Source organism: Pygocentrus nattereri, chromosome 8 (genome assembly GCF_015220715.1).
Source record: "Pygocentrus nattereri isolate fPygNat1 chromosome 8, fPygNat1.pri, whole genome shotgun sequence".
NCBI lineage: Eukaryota > Metazoa > Chordata > Actinopteri > Characiformes > Serrasalmidae > Pygocentrus > Pygocentrus nattereri.
The window spans coordinates 12,623,944-12,650,394 of record NC_051218.1 but is presented as its reverse complement, the minus strand read 5'-3'; the positions used below and the strand labels follow the sequence as shown (position 1 = coordinate 12,650,394).

The 26,451-nt window shown below is 41.5% G+C and overlaps 2 protein-coding genes across 4 annotated transcripts in view; one reads left to right on the top strand and one right to left on the bottom strand.

Annotated features, from left to right (window-relative positions):
- Positions 1-12,980, top strand: part of fam13b (family with sequence similarity 13 member B) — a 45,083-nt gene extending 32,103 nt beyond the window's left edge. The window contains exons 9-24 of one of the 3 annotated variants that reach the window (XM_017690105.2): positions 143-262; positions 454-562; positions 1,932-2,041; positions 2,527-2,581; positions 2,669-2,789; positions 3,539-3,604; positions 5,062-5,272; positions 5,524-5,662; positions 5,762-5,843; positions 6,168-6,308; positions 6,881-7,107; positions 8,149-8,232; positions 8,424-8,519; positions 8,676-8,968; positions 10,052-10,153; positions 10,460-12,980. In XM_017690105.2, the coding sequence (XP_017545594.1) occupies positions 143-262; positions 454-562; positions 1,932-2,041; positions 2,527-2,581; positions 2,669-2,789; positions 3,539-3,604; positions 5,062-5,272; positions 5,524-5,662; positions 5,762-5,843; positions 6,168-6,308; positions 6,881-7,107; positions 8,149-8,232; positions 8,424-8,519; positions 8,676-8,968; positions 10,052-10,153; positions 10,460-10,583 (2,080 nt within the window). In that variant the 3' untranslated portion in view covers positions 10,584-12,980. The remainder of the gene's footprint in view (positions 1-142; positions 263-453; positions 563-1,931; positions 2,042-2,526; positions 2,582-2,668; positions 2,790-3,538; positions 3,605-5,061; positions 5,273-5,523; positions 5,663-5,761; positions 5,844-6,167; positions 6,309-6,880; positions 7,108-8,148; positions 8,233-8,423; positions 8,520-8,675; positions 8,969-10,051; positions 10,154-10,459) is intronic. The other 2 variants (XM_017690108.2, XM_017690109.2) reach the window with 2 other exon arrangements.
- A 1,852-nt stretch (positions 12,981-14,832) lies between these two features.
- On the bottom strand, positions 14,833-26,153 carry klhl3 (kelch-like family member 3). Its single transcript, XM_017690110.2, has 15 exons — positions 25,800-26,153; positions 25,052-25,171; positions 24,760-24,866; positions 24,280-24,401; positions 22,278-22,440; positions 22,060-22,169; positions 20,783-20,899; positions 20,476-20,625; positions 19,624-19,741; positions 19,330-19,527; positions 18,589-18,690; positions 18,249-18,377; positions 17,903-18,043; positions 17,611-17,754; positions 14,833-16,780 (listed from the first exon to the last, which is right to left on the bottom strand). The coding sequence occupies exons 1-15, from the start codon at positions 25,886-25,888 to the stop codon at positions 16,752-16,754; spliced, it is 1,839 nt and encodes a 612-aa protein (XP_017545599.1). The 5' UTR covers positions 25,889-26,153; the 3' UTR covers positions 14,833-16,751.
- Positions 26,154-26,451: the final 298 nt, after the last annotated feature.

The following is a 26,451-nucleotide window of genomic DNA, read 5'->3' as shown; positions in this document are numbered from 1 at the left end:
TTTCTTTTTTTTTTTTTTTTTTTGCGGTTATTGTACTGTTCACTGTGATCAGTTGCAGTGAGTTTGAATAGAACGGAAATGCCTACCACTAGTGAGTACTCGTGTACATTCTCTTATGATGGCTGTTTGTCTGTTTATACAGTATCCTCCAGAGGACCATCCGTGCTGCGGTGGAGCAGCACTTGCTGGATCTGCAGAGCTCCATAGACCAGGGTCTCAGTAGCTATGAGAGCCAGAGCTCATCCTGCCAACCTGACCAGGGGTGAGTGTGTACACACAAACATGATAAAAACACTCCAGCAGAACCTGACATGTTTACAAATTGCTGTTGGCACAAGCACTTGATATGTGAGGGAAATATGTGAGGGAGGCTGTTTTTCTTGGCAGGTGCTTATCTCAGGTCATGGTAGATATGAGTATATAACATATTTTCCTTCTTTTGTGCCTACACAGAGATGGGGCCGGTGAGAAGATGACAAGGTCCGAAGAGCTTGAGATAGATCAGGCTGAAGCTGGCTCTCCATCTGCTTCAGAGGCAGACCATCTTGTAGAAATCAATGAGGTTTGTAGACGGATGGCGATCATTATGATTTCTGTGAAATTAAAACATACATGTCTAACTTTTTGTTAATTTTTATTCAACAGAATCATTATCCTTGTATTTGAATTCTGCAAATGTGGTAGAAATACCGTTTAAATTGAATGGTTAAAATCTTGAAATTTTTTTTTTCTTCTGTGGTATCTAGATGTAACCAAGCTAGCTCCCCCATTGGATATGCTTTCAAGAACTAAAATGAAGGCCTTACATTTCAGTTGAACCACTAATTTAATTAGCAACTGACACTGGAATCAACCGATCATGTTTTGATTTCCAATAGTTGGCAGGGGATATAACATCTCTCCAAGCCTTCAGGAAGTCCTAGATAAATCTTACTTTCGATATGAGCGGTAGCCAGTTCGCTTCAATCAGATGTCAACAGTGGCAGCTCATTGCTAGGACTTTTTACTGCAGAGTAAATATTTTAATGTCTGTTACAAGCTTCAGATAAAACATGGAATGTTTTACAAGCTTTAAGTTTCTGTGTTTAATTTACAACAGCCAAAAATATTATTGTGAATTGTCATTAGTTTATTTCTAAAATACTGCTAGAAACCCCATAGTGGCGCTATCAGAAGTTAGCATTTCTGAGTTTTAACATTTTGTGGCCAGATCCGAAGGCCTAGCTCTAAAAATAATTCAACACTAGTGCTAAGGCTTAGGGCTTTTTCAGAGCAGCACAAAAGTCATGACATTTACGCCTCCAGTAGCGAGAACTGTTGCACACTAGCCACAATGTCTCTCCAATACAAATTCTCTATCAGCAAGGCTTTGCCTTGTCTCAGGACGCAACAAAGCTGTTGTTGTTCTTCATGCTAGCCTCCAAAGGAGAGTGAGACAAGGGCCATTTTGTCAGATTAACAGGCCATGCACTGTTTTTCAGCAAGCAAATATAAGCTTGGCTCCATCACTAGTACTGCTTCCCTTCTCTCTACACCACCATCAAACCTGTGGCCTGCCTCCAGGTCTACACATCCCTGAAATGGGTCACCCTCTTATAATAGACCACCCCAAGGAATTGACAGCAGCATCTGCACAGCAACACCATGCACACACACACACACACACACACACTTACCATCAGAACCTTCTAATCGCTACTAGACCTTGAAAATTTGCATGACCTTTGCTCAGTTACGTCTTTCCTGCTTTATTTAAGGTACTCTTGGAACAGTTTGCCTTGAGCTCCGTCTTCTGTGTATTCATTGTTTATATGTACCCGCATAAAGTCACCCAAGCATTTTATTCCTGTTGCTGCTTAAGCTTTCAGAAATAGACACATTTACAGTTTTTCTTTCTACATAAAACAGAATTTTTTTTTCTCTTTCTCCAGGCATTTCAAGGTTCCCAGCCCCGCAGCCTTGTAGCTGAGGAAAGTTCCAGAATGGACCTTGACACAGAGGCTCTTGTAGATGCTGAGAACAATATCAAAACAACTGCAAGGTTAGCTTTGAAGTATTAGTGACGTGAAGTACTGGCACAGTGTTAGTCTTTAGAAGCTTAAATTTTGATTTTTAATTTCTTCAGCTGAGGCAGTTTAGAGGCAGCTAAGCTCCAAAATCTTAGTGTGTGGCTTTTATTAGGTCTTTATAGAGAATAATTAATACTGTTTTGTTTTTTTATGTTGAAATATTCAGTATTTTTATAGCACTAAGAATAAAATACTTTGCTCATCATGAGGCATCTCTACAAGTTTTTTTTTCAAGTTTAGTTTTTGTCATTTTAATGAATAAATGTCCACTGTCAGTTTCTGTCATTTTGTGAAAAAAATCTCTATTTCTATTCATGTTTCAGGTGATAACCCCAGTAGTATATCTTGATATGAGCTCCACTGTGACCACAGTACAGAATGTTAACCAATAAAGATAGCACACTTTTACGAGTGCCGTTTACTGTTTACAAGTCTATGTTCTTTTAACTTAACACAGGCTAGAAACCTACCAAGAGTCTGAGTGCATGGACCAGACTGATGTTACCACCTCTGTGAGTATACTGTCAGACATTAGGCAAACCCTCCACCTGTTCTAGGTGGCTTGGCCACATGACTAAATCCACTCTCCCCTATAACAGGAGTCTGCTCCAGATATATGTGATCTGAATGCTAACACGAACACCGCAGAGCAACCTGGCCAGGAGGCCAGCGCCAGCCACCTCCAGCTCAGCTCTGTCTTCACTGATGGAGAGTGGGAAGGTAACTCAGCATGTCCAGTTAGTGATGCTTGTTATGATCAGTCCTACTTCGGATCAGCTAATGATTTGGCCTTAAGGAAATTCCCCTTTGGATGTTTCCATAAGACTAAATGAACTCTGAACGGGGTCCAATGCAAACTAAGCATTTCTGTAAATTCATACCCACCAGAGCAAAACATAAGGCACATTTCGGCATACACATGATCATATAGTGAGATTGACTATTTTTTGTGTGTGTTGGACCCATAGATTAGGTGACCCTTTGCCATTGACACCAGAACTGTGAACAGGCAGATAGGTTTAATATATCAATTTTTAATGAAAGGTTAATGGAGCAAATCCATTTTAATGGATGAGCTATCAGTGACCTTTATATAAAGTATCCTTGCTTAATTTCTCATTAGCATTTTCCAGAGTCAGTACATGCCTATAGGAAGCCCTGACAGAAAGAACTTGTCATAATAATTTTCACTTCAGCCATAATCCATATCATTACATACATTTATGTGTGTCTTTACTTGTTTGTGTGGCCTGGTTGTGGTAGATGGCGACACATAAAGCTCACTTCGGTCTTCTCTGCTATCTCCCTCTCTCTGTTCTCTCTCTGTTCTCTCTCTGTTCTCTCTGTTTTCTCTCTGTTTTCTCTCTGTTCTTTCTCTGTTCTCTCTCTCTGTCTCTCTCTTCTCTCTGTTCTCTCTCTCCTTCTCCTTTCTTATTTCTCTCTCTGTCCCCTCACCCATGCCTGGTCAGCATCATGCCCCAACACTTTCCCCCTCATAGACTTCACATGTATGCACCTGCAGAGGGAAGGGCATGGTAAGTAGCTCCACAGCCACTCTCCTCTTCCTTTCAATCTCTGTCCTCCTCCTAATGGGCATTAATTACCCCTCTGAGATCACAACTAACCTGTGTCCCCCTCCACTCTTCTCGCACCCAATTAGTACTGCTGTTTCCCACTGGTTTCAGTCTGCCCTTCTCAGTCCCATTAGCTCTCCCCTAATGAATTGCCCCGCTTCGGACATGGAAACTGTTAAGTGGACCAGCTAAGTTTCCATAGTGGTGGGCCGCAGGCCAGTACATTCTCTCTATTCATGGAAGCTCTGGGGGCCTCTCTGTCTCTGGCAAAGAATCTAGCTCTAGATCTCCCTGCAGGCCAACGTGACAGCGTTAGCATGCTTCATTGCGCCTGGTGCTACACAGCAGAAGTGGACTTTTCACTCCATTACTGTGGCTGTTGAAGCCCTCTGCTGACTCCAGTTTAGTAGCACTGAACTTTTTCTCCATTCCTCCTTTACTGATTTGTGTTTGTGCTGTAATTATTTTTCCTGTTTTGCCCACTTGCTAGAGTGAAAAAGTTTAGTAGAATGAGAAAAAATCTCATTCAACCTAATGATAAATTGTATTAAATTCAAAGTTTTAAAAGTTCAGTTTTTCTCAAACTGGTGGTCACACTATTAGGGTGAAGTGCGGTAATCTTTTTGAGTATAATCAAGATTTTTAGGGATTAACATCTGATAAGCTAGACAGAAAATATTACCAGCTTCAGTTTTTTTTTTTTTTTTTTTTTTTTTTTTTATATAACAATTAAAAGCCTCTAGAAGTTAGATGATGATTCCATCATGGATGCTTAGCTATTGCACTAAGACAGGACAATTAGACAACCAGAAACCATCCAGTCTGTACTAATAATGTGGCCTTTGACACCTATACAAAATAGATGTAATTTGAAACTAATAGTGCATTTCAAATTTTTTTTTTTTTTTTTTTTTTTTTTTATGTAAGCTGAGTTGTGCACTGCACTTTCTCGTTAGGTTGAGATTTTGACAATAATTTCAAATTTTTTCTAAACTTACAAACAGTTCTTACGAAAGGGCTGAGCATTGCTAGATCCAAATAATGTGTCCTTCAACTCCCAATCCACATTGTGACTCTTTACCCCTGTGTAGCCTGTTTGGTTTGTTTTTCCAGTCATTGCTCTCAGTGGATCCCTTTTCTTCCACCTCATACCCCTGGTCCTCATTGTGTTGTCCTGGCCCTTAGTGCCCCTCACTCCTGCTCTCTAAACACCCTATGTAGGCTCTGAAGCAGTGGTTCCCCTCACCTTCCTTTGACCCCCTTACCTGGGGCTTTGTGTGCAAGCTGTACCTTAGTGCTTTAGTTGTATCCCTGGAACCAGGGAATTTTGGAGTTACAGAATTCTTTTAAATGAGATTTAGAGTCTGAGTATTTTTTTAGTGACCCTGTGTCTATGTTTCTGTCTGTGTGTGCTGTAGACCCCGTGCCAGTGTTCATGTCATGGCAGGAGGAAAGCGAGTCAGGCGAGGCACAACTGTCTCCGCTGGCAGGCCGCATGCTGCCACTGCCTCTGGAGGAGGACGCTCAGCCACTGCTGGCCAGACGCTTCCTGGACTTTGGCTACAGCCAGCGCTTCCTACAGCAGGACTCTGATGCCACCTCCCCCACCAAAGCACTGTCCTGTGGGAGGTAAAGAGACCATTATGATACATATAATTCATGGATAACCTTCAGTATTCAGATATACATGTAGACAGCCTTCAGTACTCAGATATACACAGTTCATAGACAGCCTACAGTGTTCAGATTTCAGCAATTCATAGACAACCTTCAGTGTGTAGAGGTTCATTCTTACTATAATATAAACAAGCCTCAGAATTCAGATAAAATTTTACATTATGTGATTTTTCTCATTTATCTTTTTCTACATTCTTATCCAGGCCTCGCAGGGCCTCCTTTGGTTCCAAAGAGAGTGTGAAGGGAGACTCTGTCTCTCAGCAGCTCACCAAGAAACTCCAGAACCTCAAGAAAAAAATCAAGCAGTTTGAGGAGCAGTTTGAGAAAGACAAGAACTATATGGTTGGCACTGTTATGTCATAGTCCTGCATTCTCTTACAATGGTACATGAACTGTAAGGCCCAAGAATGATAATGTCATTTTTTACACCTCTCATTTTAGCCATCTCATGCTGACAAGGCAGCTAATCCCAAGGTCCTGAAGTGGATGACTGACCTCACCAAAATTCGCAAACAGCTTAAAGGTAAGCCTTCAGGGAGTAAGCGAGTGAGTGTATTCATTGTGAGCAGGGGGTGCTGGGTCTCGGGTTGGTGCTCGGGTTGGTGATTAGCAGTAGTGTGCTGTCAGTGGGCGGAGTGGCCCTCAGACAGAGCGGAGTCGTCTCCCCATCACTGCTTCATCTCACACGGGACCCACCCGCTCGCACATGTGTTGGTCCATTGTGATTGGCCTCCCCCACCCTTTCCATTATCCATTTCCATTTGACGCCCCGTCAGAGGTGCACTGCCGAATAAGTTTCTCTTTCTCTTTAACTAAACCCCCAACCCCGGACGATCCACATCGGCAGGACGACAGCACCTCTTACCAAAAGGGTCCTTGAGGCACCAGGCAGTGCTTCAGTCACACAGACGTCACTCCTCTGCCCCGAACACACCCCATTTTACACTGTCACGCCCCCTCACTGCCTCTAGACAGGCACCCCACTTCTGTAAGTACACTCAAGCAGCAGTAAGTAGACATGAGACCTTGTTGAGCTTTTTTTGTGGCCTTCTCTCCTGTGCTCTTTCCTTGGTTGTGCTTCTGCGGCCTTGTAGACGAATTCCCTGCCTGGGAACAATCTTAGCCACGTGTCATGGTTTCTTTTGTCTAATGTAAAGAACGCTTCTTTTTTGTTTTGTTTTTGTTTTGTGTTTTTTTGTTTTGTTTTTTTTTTGGCCCTGTTTTTAAGGGGGTGAGATTTAGGGGCACTCTACCCCCAGTGATGTGCTTTTTTGACTTTTTTCTTCTTTTTACTCACAGTTTTTCTAAGACAGTTTTCATATCTTTACACATATGTACGTGCCCTCAAATGTTGTTAATAAGTAAACAATGGCACTGCTGATTGAGACACTAAAGTGGCTTTTAATAAGTGAACATTGTACTTTTCTTGGTGTAGCCATTTTATAGTGCTACACTACTACATTACTGTATCCTGGCAGCCTACACTGTTTCTCTTGACATCTAACATTCCTCACGTCTCTCTCTCTTTCTGTCTGTGTATGTGTGTGTGTTCTGGCACAGATGCCAAACACAAGGCTGACAGTGAGCTGACTCCTCAGACACGACCACGCAGCAACACGCTACCCAAAAGCTTCGGCTCCACACTGGAGCATTCGGCTGCTGAGGGCTCTGTAGAGAAGGAGGGCGAGGCAAGGGGCCAGCGACCTACCCATGAAGAGACGCTCGAACTCATCCAGCGACGTATCAAAAGCAAAAGAGAGGAAGATGGCTGGCCAGAGGACATAAGAGTGAGTACCAGCACACTGTTCCACCTTCTTACACTACATTCACCATGAATGCGCTTGTATTTATTTGTTCAGTCAAGCTTTCAGTTATTAGTTAGTTTGTTAGAGTTATACTTCATCCAGAATGCTATCAGTGCTATCAGTGAACAGAAGCCAATGGAGACCATTTAGCAGTGGGATCCAATTTGCATAATGCAGACAATCATCTGACAGCTGCTGTTAGCAACACTTTACATTATAGTCTTAAGTGTACTCCTTGTCCTAAACATCAACAATGTCTTTTTTTAAGGTGTTTGTGTCCATTATTGTCCTGTTAAATAGTTTCATAAATACATGACCTATATCTACAATCACTGATCTACAATACTGCCTTTACTTGAACACATTTTTAGTGCATCAAAATATAATGCATTATTTGTTAGCCCCCTTTCACCTTGTTCTTCAACAGTCAGGACCACCACAGAGCAGGTAATATTTGTATAAACTTGAATTTAAGGATCACAGTTTATTTGGGTGTCTAAATACAAAGACTAGCTTACACAAGTTTGTACACACACACATGTTCAGAGTAGCAATAAATAGAGGACTTTTTTAAATGTGTGGTTGCACCACCTGACATTTTATGGCTGGTAAAACTTTTATCATCATTTTATCATCATGATTATCATTTCAATTAAAAGCATAATTTGTCATTGACCATCTGAAATCTTTTGAAGTCAGTTTGAAACAGAAATCACAATGCATTTTACAGTCATGCTCTGTATTATTCCCAAGCTAGCTGAGCATTTTCACTCGAAGGTAGGTGGAGATGGTAGGAGTTGGTGGTGAAGTATGGTATTATTGATTAATTTTATTTTTCTCTGCCTACCGGGGCATAGTAGTATTAAAAAAAACAGAGGAATGGGAAAAAAAGGCAATTTAGATTTCCAGTTGAGATAAGTATGAATAAATCCAACATTTAACAAAGCCATGTTAGAAGAAAAAAGATTTATTGATGAGATTTAATGTGGAGTATGTGTTCATGGAAATTTGTTTTCTGGACAGAAAATGACCAAGGAACAGCTTGCCTGTGAGAAGACAGTGCTGCAGAAGAACTTGCTGTATTATGAGGGACTGCATGGCCGTCCTGTAAGTGTCTCTTTCTCTCCCTTTCACACGTTCATAAACCCAGAGAGGAAGGAACTATACCCAGAGCAGGAAATGGCTTCATTGATCGCACATGACTATATTCAAACACACAGAGGTTATAGTGTAATCCCACAGTATAAGTGTAATATTCTCTTGTAGACCAGTGCTGATTTTCTGTGTGATTTCTGCAGGTGACGCGTGAGGAGCGTCTCATTGTCAAGCCTTTATATGACCGATACCGTTTGGTGAAGCAGATGCTCACTCGGGTCAGCATCACACCCATCATCGTAAGGCTTTTTCCGCTCTTTCATGTGCATATATGCATATTTGCATGTCAGTTCTAGATTCTTTCTAACCTAATGTGGCTCAGATCTCACATGAGCTGCCTTTGGGCCTTTAAAACCACAATAACCTTAACCCTCCTTCCCTCCCTCCCCTCATAGGCCTCCCCCTCCAGCAAGAGACGCAACCAGACCCTGCAGCCCATAATTGAGGGCGAGACAGCCCACTTCTGTGATGAGATCAAGGAGGAAGATGAGGAAGAGGATGGCGGCGGAGATCTAGAAATCGGAGGAATGCAGAGTGAGGGGTCAGACGTCATTATAGCCCTGGACCCAGCAGCTCACCCCAGCTCTCCGCAGCCTCAGCCGGAGAGCATCCTGAGGCCCAAGATGGATGAGAGCTCAGGCAAACTGACCCTAGACCTGCGTCTGTCCAGCTCAAATGCTTCATCCATGTAAGTTCAAAGAACTGCGCTGCTCTTTAATACCAACAAATAAACAGTGCACTCATTAATCAGCCAAACTGTATTCTGACCTTTAACAATATTGTTAATGATCAATGCAAGACGCCAGTTTTTAAAGCTGCTTAGCTTCAGCTTTACATGCCTGCGTACCTCAAGCGCATACTGGTGTACGCACGTAGCCACTCTAAGGGCTAGCAGTTTAGGAGGCGGGAACCGCAATCCTCTCACGCACAAATCATATGACTGCCTATTTAAAGCACCTGCTGCAGGCCTGGTCGTCTGTAAGAGTCACTGACCTCAAAGGCTCAAGCTGGATAAGGCCATAATCCCTTTAGAAGGAAATGGACTACACGGACAGCTCGGCCTAAGTCCAGCAGACTGGTTTAAGTGCCACACAGCTTTGTCACCTGCTTGTCCTCACAAAGCACTACACTTTGATCTCACCTGACACCTAAGATTGCTGTGTGGGCAGGAGGTCATGCTACTTCCTACTCAGCAAAGCCAGACAACTTCCTCTAGCTTTGGTGTAAGGCTCCTGAACAATTAAGCTCCATAAACACTACCTGTCAAAAGGACACCTAGCTGTTCAAAATCTTATGTAATATTCTGCAGAGCAGAATTGCATCCCTCCACCTCAGTGCTTTGGCATAATTGTCCTTTTGTGTTTTTTGTTCATCAGTGTTCTCACATTACAGCATCCAGCATACTCTTACGCATACATATTGTACAACCATAAGGTATCAAGCAGGAATGTTTACAACAGATGCAATAATGTTTCCATTTTTCATTTTGACTGGAATGTCCCTTACAACGTACTAAACCTAAAGAGGTTTATAAATTGCATTTTTTCCTGTGAAAAAGAGTGACGGATGAAAGTACTACCTTAATAACGATGATAACAATAATAGTCATTATGTTAGCAGCCATTAGCATTTTAAACAAATGTTTTGCAAATCAGCTCATCATTTGGGAAACTTACTCTTTGTAAAGATACATTGATGGACTTGAAGCTCTGTGTTTTAAAATAGATAGACACCAAACATTAAGTAAGCTAACATCTTCTGTGTCCTGCAGGCCTGAGCTCCTGGAGCAGCTGTGGAAAGCCAGAGCAGAGAAGAAGAAACTGAGGAGGACCATTCGTGAGTTTGAGGACGAGTTTTACCAACGGAACGGAAGGTAGGTCACATATCATGTACAGAGAGGGTACGACAGCAGGTTCATTGAGTACAAACAGAATTGTCTCAGGAAGTTGAGGGCTTCTTTTCATGCAAACAAAACTACATAGACACACATCAGCTCTGAGCTCCAGTGAAGACAGCGTCAGCAGTAGATTAGTGCGGTATTGGCTTATCCCTGTTCCAGCTCATGGACAGTGCACCACTGTAGTGTTCGTTCAAGAAGAATGATACTCATATAGTGAAGTAAACAGTAGGTCAGCTGAAGCGATGAAGCCACTCAACGTGGACCCTAATTTCTCCACAGAAATGTACAGAAGGAGGACCGCATGCCCATGATGGACGAGTACAAGGAGTATAAACGCATCAAAGCCAAGCTGCGTCTGCTTGAGGTCCTCATCAGCAAACAAGACTCCTCCAAGTCCATCTAGAACGCAGGGAGCCAATTATGCTGCATCAGCTGGGCCCTGCGCCACCTCTGTTACCGCTGCCCCACCATCTCAAAGAAACCCCATCAGTGCTCTTGAAGAAGAGGAACATTTTACATCCTCAACCTACCATCCAACAATCTTAACAATCATTCTAACTCTTAACCTTTCTGTCTTCCCTTTTACTCTCTGCCTCTGTCTACATTTGGTATTCAGACTTCAGTTCCTTTTTCTTTTTCTCGTCATGTTGACCTTGTTTTGTCGTAGTGAGAAATGCTCAGAATGAAGAAGGACACGCTTGATGTTGGAACCAGCTCATCAGAATGTGACTGGAGCAGAACTCATGACCGCATAAACAGTCAGCATCTTTTACAGACTCATGCCATGGATTCAAGCTACCTCCCCGAACAGCGGGGAGCTTTAACGCTATCAGCGTGCATTCTTTCAGACAGAACTATACGTATCTCTATGCTCATGTTGTAAATTCATACTGTATGTATGCATATGTTTCTGTGTTACAGTACGTCCTTCTTTTTTTTTTTTAATAAGTTACTGACAGACACGGTACTGTAAATGAATGTCTGTGTTTTTTCTTTCTCTAACAAGATAAACAGAAGGATATGTTGGTGCTCTTTTACTTTTGTTTTCTAATGATGGATTGTCAGCTTTGTATCAGACTGACGAAAAAAAAACGAAGCAGCCAGATAGACTATCATATAGTATTTGTTATTGTCTGGCTGCATGGTTGAGTAGTATATTAATGATATGTATCTAGATGTGTGTTTAATTTATATCCTTTCTTCTATGTTCTTGCTCAATATTCAGATTTCTGATATATCTGTATATGACTTTTAATGAAAGTGACAGATTGGAAACATGAATATGCCAAAAGTACAGGTGCAGATGGCATGAGATTGATAAGAGGAGAGTACGTGTTCACACAGTCAGTCAGAGAGTTATTTGGGAGTGAATATTCACTCATATCTCACTCCTGAGTTGTCATTAAACGCACTGCTGGTTAATCAGCCTTGACGGTACAAGACCACACTGCTGCACTCAAAGTGTAGAACAGTGTTGTGTCCTTTGGGACAGAGCAGCTTTACTGACCCCCTTCCTGAGGCGCTCAATAAACCCTTCCTAGCCCACTTAATGTCAGCAAGCGACTTTGATCTGGGAAAGCCTGCAGTCATGCTTAAGAATTCAGAAATGTAGCTAAAAACGAGCGCGTGCTGTCAGATCACAGCTGACTCTACTAATGACTGGCTCACCTTAAACCTACATTCCATCAACATTACTTAAGCTAAGCAAGAACTTAAGCTAAGCAAGAACCATGACTGCATGCCAGGCCCTGTGGTTAATTTCACTTGCTCATTGCAGTTAAACTGATGATTTGTTGAGGTTTCCCTCTCTTGGAGAACTCTTTTTGAGTAAGTCCGAGTTGACGTTTTCTGCAATTCCACTGTAACTCCAGCTAAGGGGAAGGAAGACCCCCCGCTTTTCACTCTGTCTTCTTACTGTACGCTGCTGCTTGGAGACCGTTTATGGCCTTAAGGTGGTAATCACAAATCCGCAGCCTTGCCAGGGCAGCAGTCATGTATTTATCACGTCATCAGTTAAATCATCAACCATTAACATAGATGTGTTCATGTGTAAGCTTTCCTTGCTTGAGTAAAAGTAACTCTGAAGTGAAAGGTACTGTTGAAATACTCACATTAGGTTATCTGGGCATTAAAGGAGAAACAGTATACACTTGCAGTGGTTATGAATCTTGGGAAATGTTAGTGCTTTGGTCTGTGACCTGTGTTCGTTCCTTGGGGTAAAAAGGCAAACGTTAGGGAGTAGCCTCACTCCAAAGAATGCACTAGATGGGTTAGCAGCTGATTACTGCCGGAGTTAACTTCAGCATATTGCTTTGAAGTGAGTCAAAACAGGATGGGTTTAGAGCGGCTTAGGGAGCTAATGAACGTTATTTGCACAGCATTCTGAGAATGCAGCCCGTTTATTATTGTTTTTGTTAAACTTGTTTCTTGTATATTGAAGCACTACATGTATCTGAAGGACGTGTTGGTAATTTCATGCATGTTAAGCCCCTGTGTATCACTTTGTGATGGTCATATGAGGATGTTCTTTTTTTTGTAATGAGCATTATTTTGTACTTTTTTTAACCTTCACTTTCAGTGATACATCTATACAGTGTAGTACCTGTATTTGCTACGCATCTGCTTATTGTTTTGTAAGAGCTTGTCAGTAGTGTGTTTTGCATGGCAAAAACTTGTGTTTATTTTTTGTGCCATGGAAAATAAGCAATAACCTAGCATTGAGGTCTTTATCAACAGAATGAGGCCTTCTGTATCCAGTATGTGTATTTTCAATAAATGGCTTGTGACGCGGTCCTTTTAATTATTTTATTTCCACTTCGGTGATTGTCCCCAAAATTACTGAAAATAAGCAAAGGAAACAACTGTTTTAATTCTAAGTTACATGCCCGCATGGCCTTTTGTAGATTTGTGAAACAAATGAGGAAGAGCTGAAGTAAGAAGAGTCTTAGAGTTCAGAATAATTTATTTATATATGGACTGGCGACCTGTCCAGGGTGTATCCTGCCTTCCGCCCAATGACAGCTGGGATAGGCGCTCTCAGATATACACACACACACACACACACACACACCTCAAAAAAATAAAGGGAACACTCATAACATCCTAGATCTGAATGAATGAAATATTCTCATTGAATACTTTGTTCTGTACAAAGTTGCTGTTTGTGCAGACACATGCACATTTGTTGCCTGCTGGAGGTCATTTTGCAGGGCTCTGGCAGCGTTCCTCCTTGCACAAAGGCGGAGGTAGCGGTCCTGCTGCTGGGTTGTTGCCCTCCTACAGCCTCCTCCACGTCTCCTGGTGTACTGGCCTGTCTCCTGGTAGCGCCTCCAGCCTCTGGACACTACGCTGACAGACACAGCAAACCTTCTTGCCACAGCTCGCATTGATGTGCCATCCTGGATGAGCTGCACTACCTGAGCCACTTGTGTGGGTTGTAGAGTCCGTCTCATGCTACCACGAGTGTGAAAGCACCACCAACATTCAAAAGTGACCAAAACATCAGCCAGAAAGCAGAAAGGTACTGAGAAGTGGTCTGTGGTCCCCACCTGCAGAACCACTCCTTTATTGAGTGTGTCTTGCTAATTGCCAATTGCCACCTGTTGTCTATTCCATTTGCACAACAGCTGTGAAATTGATTGTCAATCAGTGTTGCTTCCTGTATGATTAAGAGTGCTGAACTTCACAGACAGGGCAGAGACTGGAAAACAGTTTCATCACAGTGATGAAAAACCAGCACAGCTGGTCCTCAGCAAAACCAGCCAGGTTGTTTTCTTGACATTAGTATCTGGTTAACCAGCATAACCAGCTATAGAAATATATGACAATGTATAGATTTCAAATATATATTAGCATATATGATGGCGGCACGGTGGCGTGGTGGGTAGCGCTGTCGCCCCTGTCGACCCTGACGGAGAAGCAGCTTAGAAAATGGATGGCTGGATATTAGCATATATAGATTTTCCTTATATTGAAATTAAACAGATGAGCTACTGTCTCTGACTGTACACCTAACAAGGTGGACCAACAAGGTAGGAGTGTCTAATAGAGCGGACAGTAAAAACTCCAGCAGCACTGCTCTGCCTGACTTGTGCCAGCGCAACACACACTAACACATTACCACCACATCAGTTTCACTGCAGTGCTGAGAATGATCCACAACCCAAATAGCACCTGCTCTGTGGTGGTCTTTTGAGGGTCCTGACCATTAAGAACTGGGTGAAAGAGAGGTGTAGAAAAACAGATGGACTACAGTCTGTCACTGTAGAACTACAAAGTGCACCTGTATGATGGGTGGAGCTGATAAAACAGAGTACTGAAACAGGTGTATTTAATGTAAACAAGAGGTGTATTTAATGAAGTGGCTGGTCAGGGTGTGAGTTCACCCATCTAACAGGCATGTATGTATAATTATGCATATACAGCTGTTATTTCCTACAAATTAGATTTCTGTATAACCAGCACAGAATTCATGTTAAGAACAGCATTGGTGACCGAAAGCTTCATGATTAACAGAGCTAAATGCTGCCCTCCAGAGGCCAACAGATGAGATGACAGAGACATTGCTGTGAGGACTATAATTCAGTGTTCAACAAAATGAATATGCATTACATTAATAAGGGAATAAATGAATTGATTGATTAAGAAATGTCTCCAGGCAAAGCACAGTGTTTAATCATTCTTTTAATGATACACTGGTTTAGAAATACATTAAAATCTATTGTGCACACCACTTTAGAGTAATCCAAAAACCATAGATTATACAGCGGAACGCCATTTACAGAGCTGGGAAGCCTCTGATAATTGCATTTAAGACATCTATGTCACACTGCATCAGTTCTGACAGACCCAGCGGCTTTCAGTCTAGAGTGATATTAACTGCATAGTCTTGCTGTGCTGAAAATAGAAGGACAGAGTTAATACTGTTTTTCAAAAAATGGCTGAGGCTGCAGTGAACCAACCTGCATGATTTAGGGTTAGTAAGAGTGGAAGAAGTGATGAAAATTTATATTAAAATAAATATTTTAACAACCAAAGATCAGTTTGCTCCAGTTATGTAATCACTTAAAGATCAATTTCTTCAGTGCACTTAAATAAAGGTAGAGTCAAAATCTATATTTCAAGAAACTCTGTAAGACTATTATGCAAGTTTGATAGTGTTATTGTCTAAAAATAGCAAAACTGTCTAGATTTCCAGAACTCATTAGTGAACTGTGGCTTATTGTTACCGCAACAGAACCTCCTGTTTTTATGCAAAGTAACTTTGTTAGAAGAACATTAAAATGTGAACCAATACCTGACGAGATACAGGCCATAAAATGCTTAAAATCAATTGTGCTTACAATAATGTTGCATTATCCTGCTTACCTACCCTGACATTTCACTGCCATTAAAACATGTACTGGCTCTTTCAAATTCAAATCAAATTACAGTGCAAAATCATCAGACAAGTCACTGCTGTTCGGTATGTAATTTAAGAGATTACGTGAACCATCAACATGAAAACAAATATCTGGACCCAGTAATGAATCTAAGCATCATACATCTGATGTCTCGACTCGGGTTTTATGATTACTGACAGCCTCGTTAATAAAAGTGCTTATATGCAGTTGAGTTGACATATCCATGTTATATTTGGCACATTTCCCACAATTATGAGGTTTCTGAGTCCCAGTTAAGATATGCTATGCATTAAATATATAATGGCACAAAAAGCAGCTGGCTTAAATCGCTCTCCAGTAAGTGTTCGCTTCTTTGCAGTGTTGTTTCTACAGTACTTTTTAGTCCGTGTTAAAACCCTGTTATCACTGCATCAAAAACAGTCACACAGTTAGAAAGGAAAAGTAAAATCCCTTTACAAGAGTAGAAACAGAGTGATGGTAGCGTTTTTCAGTCCAGATCCAGCTTGGTCATGTTATGGGAATGATATGCAGTGATGCATGCTTCTCCTGATGGCTGAGCAGGTGGCAAAGCTGTGGCTGTGGGTAAATACTGTATTTATGCTTCAGACCATGAGGACCCGTTTTTAGGTTCTGCCCTCGAACGCCCTCATCACTTTTAGAACAGGATGAGAGGCAGTGGTTTCCTCAGTGTGTTGCAAATCAGTAGTAGAGCAGAGACGGAGTTGGCATGCTCTGTAGCTGTAGTCCAGTTTCCCACACCAATCCTGCCCCAGCTGTCTCACTTCATTTAGACCATCCTTTAGCACCTGCTGGCTCCAGTCAGGCAGGCTGCTTTATCTGAGAACTCATTCAGTCTGACTGTGAACTCATGAAAACGGGCAGGGGGGCATGTGGCCTCTCAGATAATCAGTGGTGGTAAATGGCACCGTTTGAAGAGAGAGAGGCCACAGGGCTCAGCATGTGCATGCCTGGTCTTACATTTTGGCGGTCAGTCTGCGTGATGGTGTGCTTTAAGCTGTTTTCATGGTGAGCACAGGGTCAGCGTGACCAGAACAGGAAGAGTCTGTCCACAGCACGCCTGCTCCCACAGACTAGCTTCAAATGACCGTATGTCTACTACAGCCATTCTCTACACATGTCAGTGGGGTCCTGCTCACCAGAGCCCTTAGTCATAATGGTTTGTCAATAACTGACACCCCTGAAACGGAAATGAAATAAGTAAGAACTTACAAACTTTGTTTAGTGTGAGAGTGCAGCTACAGAACAGTACTGTAACTGTACATAAACAAGTCTTAAGCAGGTCCAGTTGAAAACCAGTTATCTGGACAGTGAGTGTGTTTTGCTTGCAAGAATTCCACATAATATTACACAAAAAAAACACAAACTAATGCAGTTCCAGTAACAAGTAACAAGAATTTCTCATTTCCAGAAACAGTACTTGATATCTTGTGAATTAGTTAGAAGAACTAAAATTGGTTCACAACTTTTACCCGGTGCTCCCAGTTATTGCATACATTTGTCCAAATCTGCCACCAGCACTCCTGATGTAACTTAATGAAAGGCTGTGTAGTCCTATCAAGTATAGGATGATTTGTAGAATTAATAGTAGGCTGCCACCAAGAGAAAGTTTGAATACTTGCATATAATCACTACCTATAGTATTGATATTGTCTCTATGTATTCTAATAGTAGCATTTTTTTCTGAGAAAAGAAATGATAACTGCCCAATTAAAAAGCTTCTTAAATATAATTTTCTCAGGTGACCAAAACATTTTTACAGAACATGTACCTCTCCCCTCCATCTTCAAGGCTTTCCCATGCTGTACTCTCTTCCTTTTCCTATCTTACAGCACTTAAGAATACCACAATTATCACAAACGGCTATATTTTGCACTTGATTACCGTCACATTGTTTTGTGCTGCTTCTTCTGTTAATGTGTTGCTTATTCTGTTAAGCGTAGTTGATACCTTCATTTAAAAAAGGACTTTTTCAGAACCAGAGGTCTATGGACTGTGAGCAAAGCTAACCTGCATAGCTGCGTCCGTTACTCATGTTGGTAGGAATGAGGCTCCATTTATCCATAGCAGGGTTGTAGTACTCCACAGAGGACAAGTTACATGAGCCATCATCTCCACCGATCACATATAGCAGGCCGTTTATGGCACACACTCCTGCATACAAACAAAGTAGTCAAATTAGAAGAAACATTTACTAGTTATAGTACAACTAACAAACTTTTAGTTCTGAATTATCTCAATTATTTGAAGGCATTCCTGCTTCTGTGATTTTAGCTGATTACATGGTGGTGGAGCTGCTTACCTGCGTTCCTCCGGCACATGTTCATATCACACACCTGCCTCCAGGTATTAGTAGCTGGGTCATATACCTCTACACTCTTCCTCACCAGGGGACCATCATGACCCCCTGCAGCATACAACTGTCCATCAAGCACTCCAACCCCTGCGCACACACACACACACAAATACACATACACACACAGAACAAATTTTATACAGTACACATCCAATTAACAACATGTCAGTCATCAAGAGTCAAATCCTTATTCCAAAATGAAAGATATCTACACTACGTTCTGAATATAGAATCTAGTTGTTATTCGTTTAAGTCCAGTTTGGTGCTGATATTTCAAATCAGCCAGTTGTACCTGCTCCACTCCGCCTGGTGCTCATATCAGCAACGTAGCCCCATTTATTACTAACAGGATTGTACTCTTCCACAGTGCTCAGACACTGCCGGGATGCCCCATCGTAACCTCCCACTGCATACAGCTTTCCTGAAAACACACACATCATCTGTTGCATGACCTATTTTCACAGCATGGCATATTAAAATAAATTCAATGTTGATGAGCGTCAAAATAACTTTAAGGTATAAGTCCTGTTAAAAATGACCACGTAAAAATAAATGTCTTTGTGATATCATAGAGGCCTTGACTATGACTACAGTTGATCGTTCAGCGAAAGACTATTAAAATGAGCACTTACCGTCCACCACTCCTACTCCCACACTGCTACGCCTGGTGTTCATGGGAGCCACAAACACCCACTCGTTAGTTTTGGGGTTGTATGCCTCCACTGAGGACAAGCCTGGAGAGAGGCCAGAGTGAGTGAGTTTGTGTATGTGTAAGCAAAGCCTACACGTCACATAAAAAAACATCATACACAAAAACAACAACGCTGCACATTTCTGAGAGCAAAGCCGTGCCTTGAACCAGGCTCAATGTAATCCACTGTCACTAATACAGCTCATATTACTGGAGCATGGTTCCAGTAGGTAAAACAATAAACACCTTTCATGCAACTATAAATGCCCCCAGTATCCGATTCTGAATGGGAACTGATTATAAATTTGGAAAACATTGGCTACGATAAAGTCAGTGTACATGGTTATGCTGTTAGAGTACTTTTATAAATAATAAAATAAAACAAGAACTGATAAGAGCTAGCTTAGACAAGCTTAGATAAACAGATAAGCGGTACTGATAAGAAGAGTAGTATCAAAAAAGTCTTAATGACATCCATGCCTACATTTATTCAAATGCTTTTGCATTGCTGGCATTTGTAGTATTCTGTTTAAAGTTTGCATTGTGCAGCAACAGCTTTGGAAAACACAGTATCACCACTCATGTTTTAATGTGGAACATCGTTTTTGCTGCTCTGTGTTATTATAGTAATAATCAAGATGGAAAAGACTGCATGATGACAATGTGTAAAGGCTAGCTGTACCTGTACTGCCATCAAACCCTCCAACAGCATAGAGCAGGTCCCCCAGCACGGCTGCCCCAAGAGTACTGCGGCGCTCCTGCATGCTAGGAACCGCACTCCAATGGTCCCTCACACCGTCATACACATCCACCGTCCTCACACGCAAAGAACCGTTGAAGCCCCCCACTGCATACACCTTACCAGCCATGAATACCACACCTGTACAGCATATACACACGCACACAAAGGATCAGAAGGACAATAAGCCACATGGAGAATGTTTAGCAAAGACAGGAGCACAAAAGGGAGACTCACCTGCTCGGCAGCGTCTAGAAGGCAGATCGGCCACCTGGTACCAACGATCCTCCTGAAAGTCATAACACTCAACGCTGCGGATAGCTTTAGGGGCCTGGCCACCCACCACTATCATCACCTGGTGGAGGAAATGGGGAAATGATTTTACTTTCTCACAACTCAGTGTCTCAGTAGCAGGGGTAGACAAGATATAAAAAAAATTGCACCAAGTCCATTATAATTAATCATTTGTGGCCAGAACAACAAACATGTTTACTGTATATTCTTTGTATTTACAATGAACAAGCATCCTTCAGTACCAAAAACCTGTGAGGACGATTTGGCCTATACTGACATCATCCAATCTAGATTATGTCATTAGTTACTGTTTAGCTACCACAGTTATAACCTCTCAGTGTAATGGCAGCTAATTTGACTAAAAGACATTATTTTAAAGAGTGACAGCTGCAAACTAACAAACTGAACAGCATCTATGATGCCACTGCACTAGCTCAGCAGAAGGGACTACCACAGTAACCACACCACCACAATACATATGGTCATGGTTTAAAAACTGCAACATAATCTAGTTGGTCTGTTAAGTTCCATGTCCCACCAAACAGGTATATTAAAAGGGGAAAAAATGAAAAAAAAAATCTTTAAGCCTCTGTGTTAATTTTATTTTTAACGTGAAACATCACAGACTGGAGCACGGGGTAGGTTATCCCTACACCTAATAAAAAGAGTTTATTACCTAAACTGTGAGTGAAAGAATTTATCTTCACAGAGGAGGTAGAAGTGAACATCTAGACACAACGTAACTTTATGTGGCTGAGCATGCTAGAGTGTATATCCTCAAATAACAGTTCATACCTTAGGCAAGCTGACTGGTGTCCGTGGTCGTGTCCTATCAGTCTTTATCAGGTGCCGCTGGTCTGCAGGCAACAGGTGGTACTTCATAGCTTCAATGAGAAAATCCTTACATGTGTTGTTGTTCTTGATCAAAGCCTCTTCCTCTACGATCTGTTCAGACACACATATCCCAATTATACAGCAGGGAGCTTCAAAGAAATATTTTTATAATTATATTTCTCTAATTCTAAAGTAAATTTAAAAAAAAAACATGTCATGTGTCAAAGTTCTAACAAAGAACATAGTATAAGCGAACTTCAGGAGCTACCTGAACTAAGTAATCTCTCGATAATAACGGCAGCCGAACATGCTCCATGAGTTTTGGCATGTACTCCAATCGTGCCTCCTTATCGTGCTTTATCCATGCAATCATGGCTTCAAAAACCTGCAAGAGAAAACAAAAAGATATAAGCTCTGATTTCCAACATCCCCTGCTCCATGTCACCAGAGTCACTGAGCTGGCACCAATAGCAGATGACAGCTGGCAGCAGCTGAGTGCATGAACTTGGGAGGCGATACGCAGGGCAGCTAATGTTGTGTGAGGGCTCTGACTGATGCACAGTTCATCTTCCTCTGCACGACACAGCAATGTTAGCCCTGCGAGTCAGACTGTTTATGACAGAGCCTTCAGTCAGCAGTCTACTCAACAAACTTTATACCAACACTGAACAGTTGGCTGGGATCATGACCAACAATGAAGCTCTACACAATGATGGTGCTGTCTCTATAGATTATGCTAGCAATCCAGTAAGCTACAGGAGCAAATATCAAGCTGCAGGCTATTATGACTATTAATCAAGTTGAGATTTTAAATAAGACATAATTTAAAAAGTATGTATAAAAGACATGGTGGGAGAAATGTGTATAAATGAGTGTGTCCATCAGGCTCTGTTTTTATTTATTTAAGACTGACTGGTAAGAACATTTTGAATATACATCATCACTATGCAAGTGACCATTGAGAAGGTACATTTTAACGGATTATTTTTTATTTTACACTGAATAATTGAGTTTAACATATTGATGCAACTGATAACAGGTGGATGATTATTTGTGTCAATTGATAACTGATGTATAATCATTGGGTTATCTACCCTCTATTTGATTAACATTGATTGTATTTAGGGCGTTTTCACACAGCTTTTTATTGGGCCTTTACCCAGAGTTTCTGATATGTTTGGCTGAGTGTAAAAGCTGTTTTAGAGCCTTGGAGTGATCCAAAAAGCACTAGGACTTGCCAGTCAAGCACTGACTGCTGTTCATCACTGATTTTTGGCAGCCTACCAAAGAAACAACAATATGTAAACAATATAACAACAATAAAGGTATGGTCCTATTTTAATTGCAAACCATTTACTACCCAAAAACTGTGTGCACAATAGTGACATGAAATTGTACAATTGCTTCCTAGTTCCAAGAAATTGTCCTATGAGAAAAATCTCTTATGAGTCCCTCCCCCCAAAAGAACCTATAATTGGTCCTGGGTGTGTATTAAAATGTTCAGCACAAATGTGAAGATGCCCTAAAACACACAAAAAAAGCTACCTTCTCCTCAGTGGACACAGTAAGTTTGTCACTAGAGATGAGACTGCACACTTGCTGCAAGGAAAGACTCATGAACTCCTCTCCCTGCATGACCTCTGAGAAATGCTGCTCTGTTTAGCACAAGAACAAACACATAAAAACACATGTGTTATTCAGCTGCCCTATTTTCCAGCTCCATTCCCACACACTCCAAACTGAACAGCTATACAAAAGCTCACCAGCGTAGGCGTGGGCATGGTTTAGCAAGTCTGTGCAGGCGTGCAGGTCGGCAAAGGCGCGAATGCCAAGGCAGTTGGTGGGGTGGAGCTGAGCCTGCAGGAACTCACAGCACACTTGCCTCACGTCCATCAGCTGCAGCAAACTGGCTGCGGGCAGCAGCACCTGAACAGAGGGATTATACAATATGTGGCTCTGTCCTAATCTCGTACATAAATCTATAATGAAGAATAAGCAACAAGGTGAAAGGTAAGTATAAAGTGCAAAACAGGGCATGTTTAAAGTAATGACATTACAGATGCTGATACAGATACTACTCCTGTCCGAGTTGTACAAATATTGCAGAGAAATGACTGTGTCATGTGTCAACATTACAATAGTGATTATGAGTTGAGTGCTCTGACAGCCCAGAGGAAAAATCTGTTTCTGAAGTGACACATTTTTACCATCTGTACTGTGGATAAAACTCTGTCAGAGGTGATTATTGAAGCCTCTTGAAGTTATATGGTGAACACAAAGATTGTATGAATAACAGATCACACCTGATTTTTTTAGATGGCTTATTCTGGAGGTACAGAGGATGAGATCATTATTTGTGCATAATGTTACAGCACATACAAACAATGTAGGAGGATTCATTTTGTCCTGAAGTCAGTCCAGAAATAGTGCCATCATCAGCATATTTGAAAAACTTGACAGCACTGTTTTGAACTGCTGTATCCCTTCTGAAATAACTAAAGAATGGGCATGTGAACACAACCCAACACATCCCTCGGGTGTTCCCACAAAGAGTGACAGTATAGGAGACCTTGTACTATTCACCCTAAAAACCTGTGTGATTTTGCTTAGAAATTCAACATCCAATAACAGAATAAGGAGTCTAAAGATGTTGCATGTGGTGAATTGTATTAAATGTAGACCTATCAACGGCATCAAAGCATACAAGTTCTGAGACTCCAGATGTTGAACATACATATAGTGAATATATGATGAGGACCAAGCACATACTCAAGAGATACATTCATTTTAAAAAGCTTTCCCCATAGTGTGCACTCAGAGTAACTCTTTAAAGTCTCTACAAAATGAAAATGGAATGTACATGTACTGCATGCACATGCCAATTAGCAACAACTTCCTGATCATTCTGAAAGGGAACTGTAGGTTATCCTAGAGCTGAACAATTTGGGGAAAGTATCCATATTCTTCTGTGATTGTTCTGACCAGTATAGTGATTTCAATGTGATTTTTCTGCTCAAGAACAGCAGCACATGCATATTTATGGGCTTGAGGTCTAAATGCTAAATGTAGAGTGCCATGCAGCCAGTTCACAAGCTCTGTATGTAGAATGTAATTAAAACAGCAGCTCTTGCTATCTTTCAAAATGTGCTTCATAATTCATTATTTATCCCTATACTACGGTGGTCACAATCACCCTCTTTATAGGGTTATACACAATTTAAGAGGCATACAGCCACAGAAAGACGCTCTATGCTCATCACTGTTCAAAAGCACACAAACAGACGCAGCTTTGCCCAATAAAAGCCACATTTCCCACTGCTGCATTTCTACATACTGCCAGACAAAAAACTAGGTTGTTTACCTTGGCTTCGCAAAGCCTATTCCATGATACACTTCAATCTCAGGAGAGAACTCCATGTGGCTTTTCAGAGCATCTGTTCTCTACAGCTGTAGTGCATGTAGCAAAGCAGTTCCCTGCTCTCAGAGATAATCAAATTAAAGCAAGAATGCATTATACAGATTTATACTACAGTTGCACTCATGAACAATCAGTGCACAACAGCAACTGTGGCAAACACAGGCAGGACTTTCCTCTGCTCTTTACACATTTCCCCTGTTAATAATGACAGGAAATGCCATGCCTCAAACAGCTCAAAGCCTGAGCAGTCAGGAAAGAGGGTGCAAAGGAACATGGGTAAATAAGTCACACTTTACAAGCACTGTGTACAGAATTAGTGTGCATGTGTTTAACTGTGTTTAACCTACCTGAACGTTGTCTTCTGATACTTCAATCTGTGCCGTATATATATAATCCACCAGTTTCGTGAGTGTCTGCCCATCCATATCTCTTATTTCAACACGTGGAGCCTTACTTTCACTCATTTCACCTGGGCACAGCAAGCACACCACAGAATCAACACACTACCATTGAAAAATAGCCTTGGTATAAAATATTAATGAAACACTTTTTCCAGGTCATAGCGGCAAACTTCATTAATGCAGATTTCTCAAAAAATTCACAAAAAACTTGTCGTGGGCTCAGTGCGCGAGAATTTAGATTAATGTTGTTCACTGCTGGTACACAAGCAGACAAAGACACATCCTGTGCTTAAGATTCAGTAGCAGGTAGCTTAGCCTAGTTCTTAAGGTTATGGCTCATCAAATTTTGACAAACAAAATTTTAATTTATTGAACTAACATTGGTATGCTTTTCATGATGTGCCTGACAGCTCCTAAGCAGAGTACCTGTGAACATAGCGCAGAAGTACGGACTACAGGAAGCTAGAACCACTTTGTGTGCAGGAATCTCCACTTCTCCAGCTACTAGCAGCACATCGCAAAGCATCCTCCTGCTGTGATCGTAAGTGGAAAGAAATAAAATGTATTTTGAAAGTTATTCAACAAAAAATTAATAAACTGAATTTTAGTACATAACTGATCACAGTCATCAATTTACATTAGGGTACTCTAGAGTAAAAGACACTGGTGATACCCATTAAGCACATGTTTTAAGTATGTTTAAATGCCACGCTCTAACCTTCTCAAGTCGTTCATTAACCTGAAGGCTTTCCTCATATGCGTATGCGTGAAGGTGTGCATCCCTGGGTCTCTACCATCCTCCTCTGAATCAAACCCTGGCAGGGCTGTAACTCGCCTCCTGGTAATGACATGAACACTGCTGTACATACATACTCTACATTGTCAGCATATATGAATTGAATCTCTGGCTGAGTTAGAGCAGCTGCAACTTAAAGTTTCTTCAAGAACACAAAGTCTGGCACTAATGAGATATCTAGCAACCTGGAAAAACTTAAATATGAGTTACGTACATTCCTCATGCTATGTTTGCCATGCAAGATTGTCAGTGTGTGGCAATCATTGGCCACTAATTTCCCCAACATGTCTGTTAGTTAGCTTTTTTTATACATGTGAAGTAACGTTACTACTGCTCATTGTTTTGCAGGTAGCTAACAATCTTAATGTTAAGGCTGAACATGCTGGTAACATAAAGGCAGTTTTATATTTAAAAAGGAATTAACTGAGCAAAAATAGTTCATTCTTTCTAATTATTTCTCTACAGTACAGTAGCCATCTCTCGTCTCCATAAACAGAATTGGCACCGAGCTAGCTGGCTAAAGTTAGCTAATGTTAACGTTAGCTAAACTCGGTCACAAAAAGCGTTCCCATTAAGTTGTTCAAAGAGAAATTTATGTTCCGTTATTTTCATCACTGACCTCTTTAAAGTTTGACAGTATCCCTACCCTCAGGACAAGCACTTAACTTACCCGACAATGTCCATGTTTCCGGAGCACTGTACAGCTAGCCAGATGGCTAACGACGTTAAAATTGCTAGCTGGCTAGCTACATGGCTCATCCCGCTGCGGCTCCGAGGCCCATAACTACTCGATTTCTTTCCGACCTACTCCCCTTATAGTGACCGCTTAGTGGTCAGCAAGTACTACCACCTATCGCTGCACTTTCGGTGGTCTTTTCTTGTGTTCGAGGCAGCCCTTCTAGACGGTCTATGGGTTAAATGTTTACATGCTGTGTGGCAGACTCTGAGGCAGTTTCCAGTCTTCTCTGCCCTCTCACTCAGCTCCGTCCAATCCGCGCGTATCCACGTTGCCGGGTAACGCACCAAGAATCACCCGGGAAACTGAGCGTAGGAGGCTGAGGTGCAAATATGGGCGAGGTTTTAAAGAATCCCCCTCAAACTTTCTCCCCGAAAGCCGTAACGTAGAGTAACCATACACTCGAATTATGGCCCTGAACTAGAATGAAATAACTGATTAACTACAACAATGAACTGAATGTTCATGCGCCATTTTTGAGTCAATGCTTTGAAACTGCATTGTATTCTTGCAGCCAACACCAAGTTCATACCATCGTCTTAATCTGGGGCTGCTAATTTCAAGCAAACAGGCCTAATTGCAAACT

Bases quoted from the DNA above. Each gene is read 5' to 3' on its own strand.
- klhl3 (XM_017690110.2), bottom strand. From the start codon at position 25,888: ATGAGCCATGTAGCTAGCCAGCTAGCAATTTTAACGTCGTTAGCCATC. The intron at 25,172-25,799 runs GTAAGTTAAGTG...TGTCATTACCAG, and splicing joins GGAAACATGGACATTGTCGG to GAGGCGAGTTACAGCCCTGC. The intron at 24,402-24,759 runs GTACTCTGCTTA...TGCTGTGCCCAG, and splicing joins CTTCTGCGCTATGTTCACAG to GTGAAATGAGTGAAAGTAAG.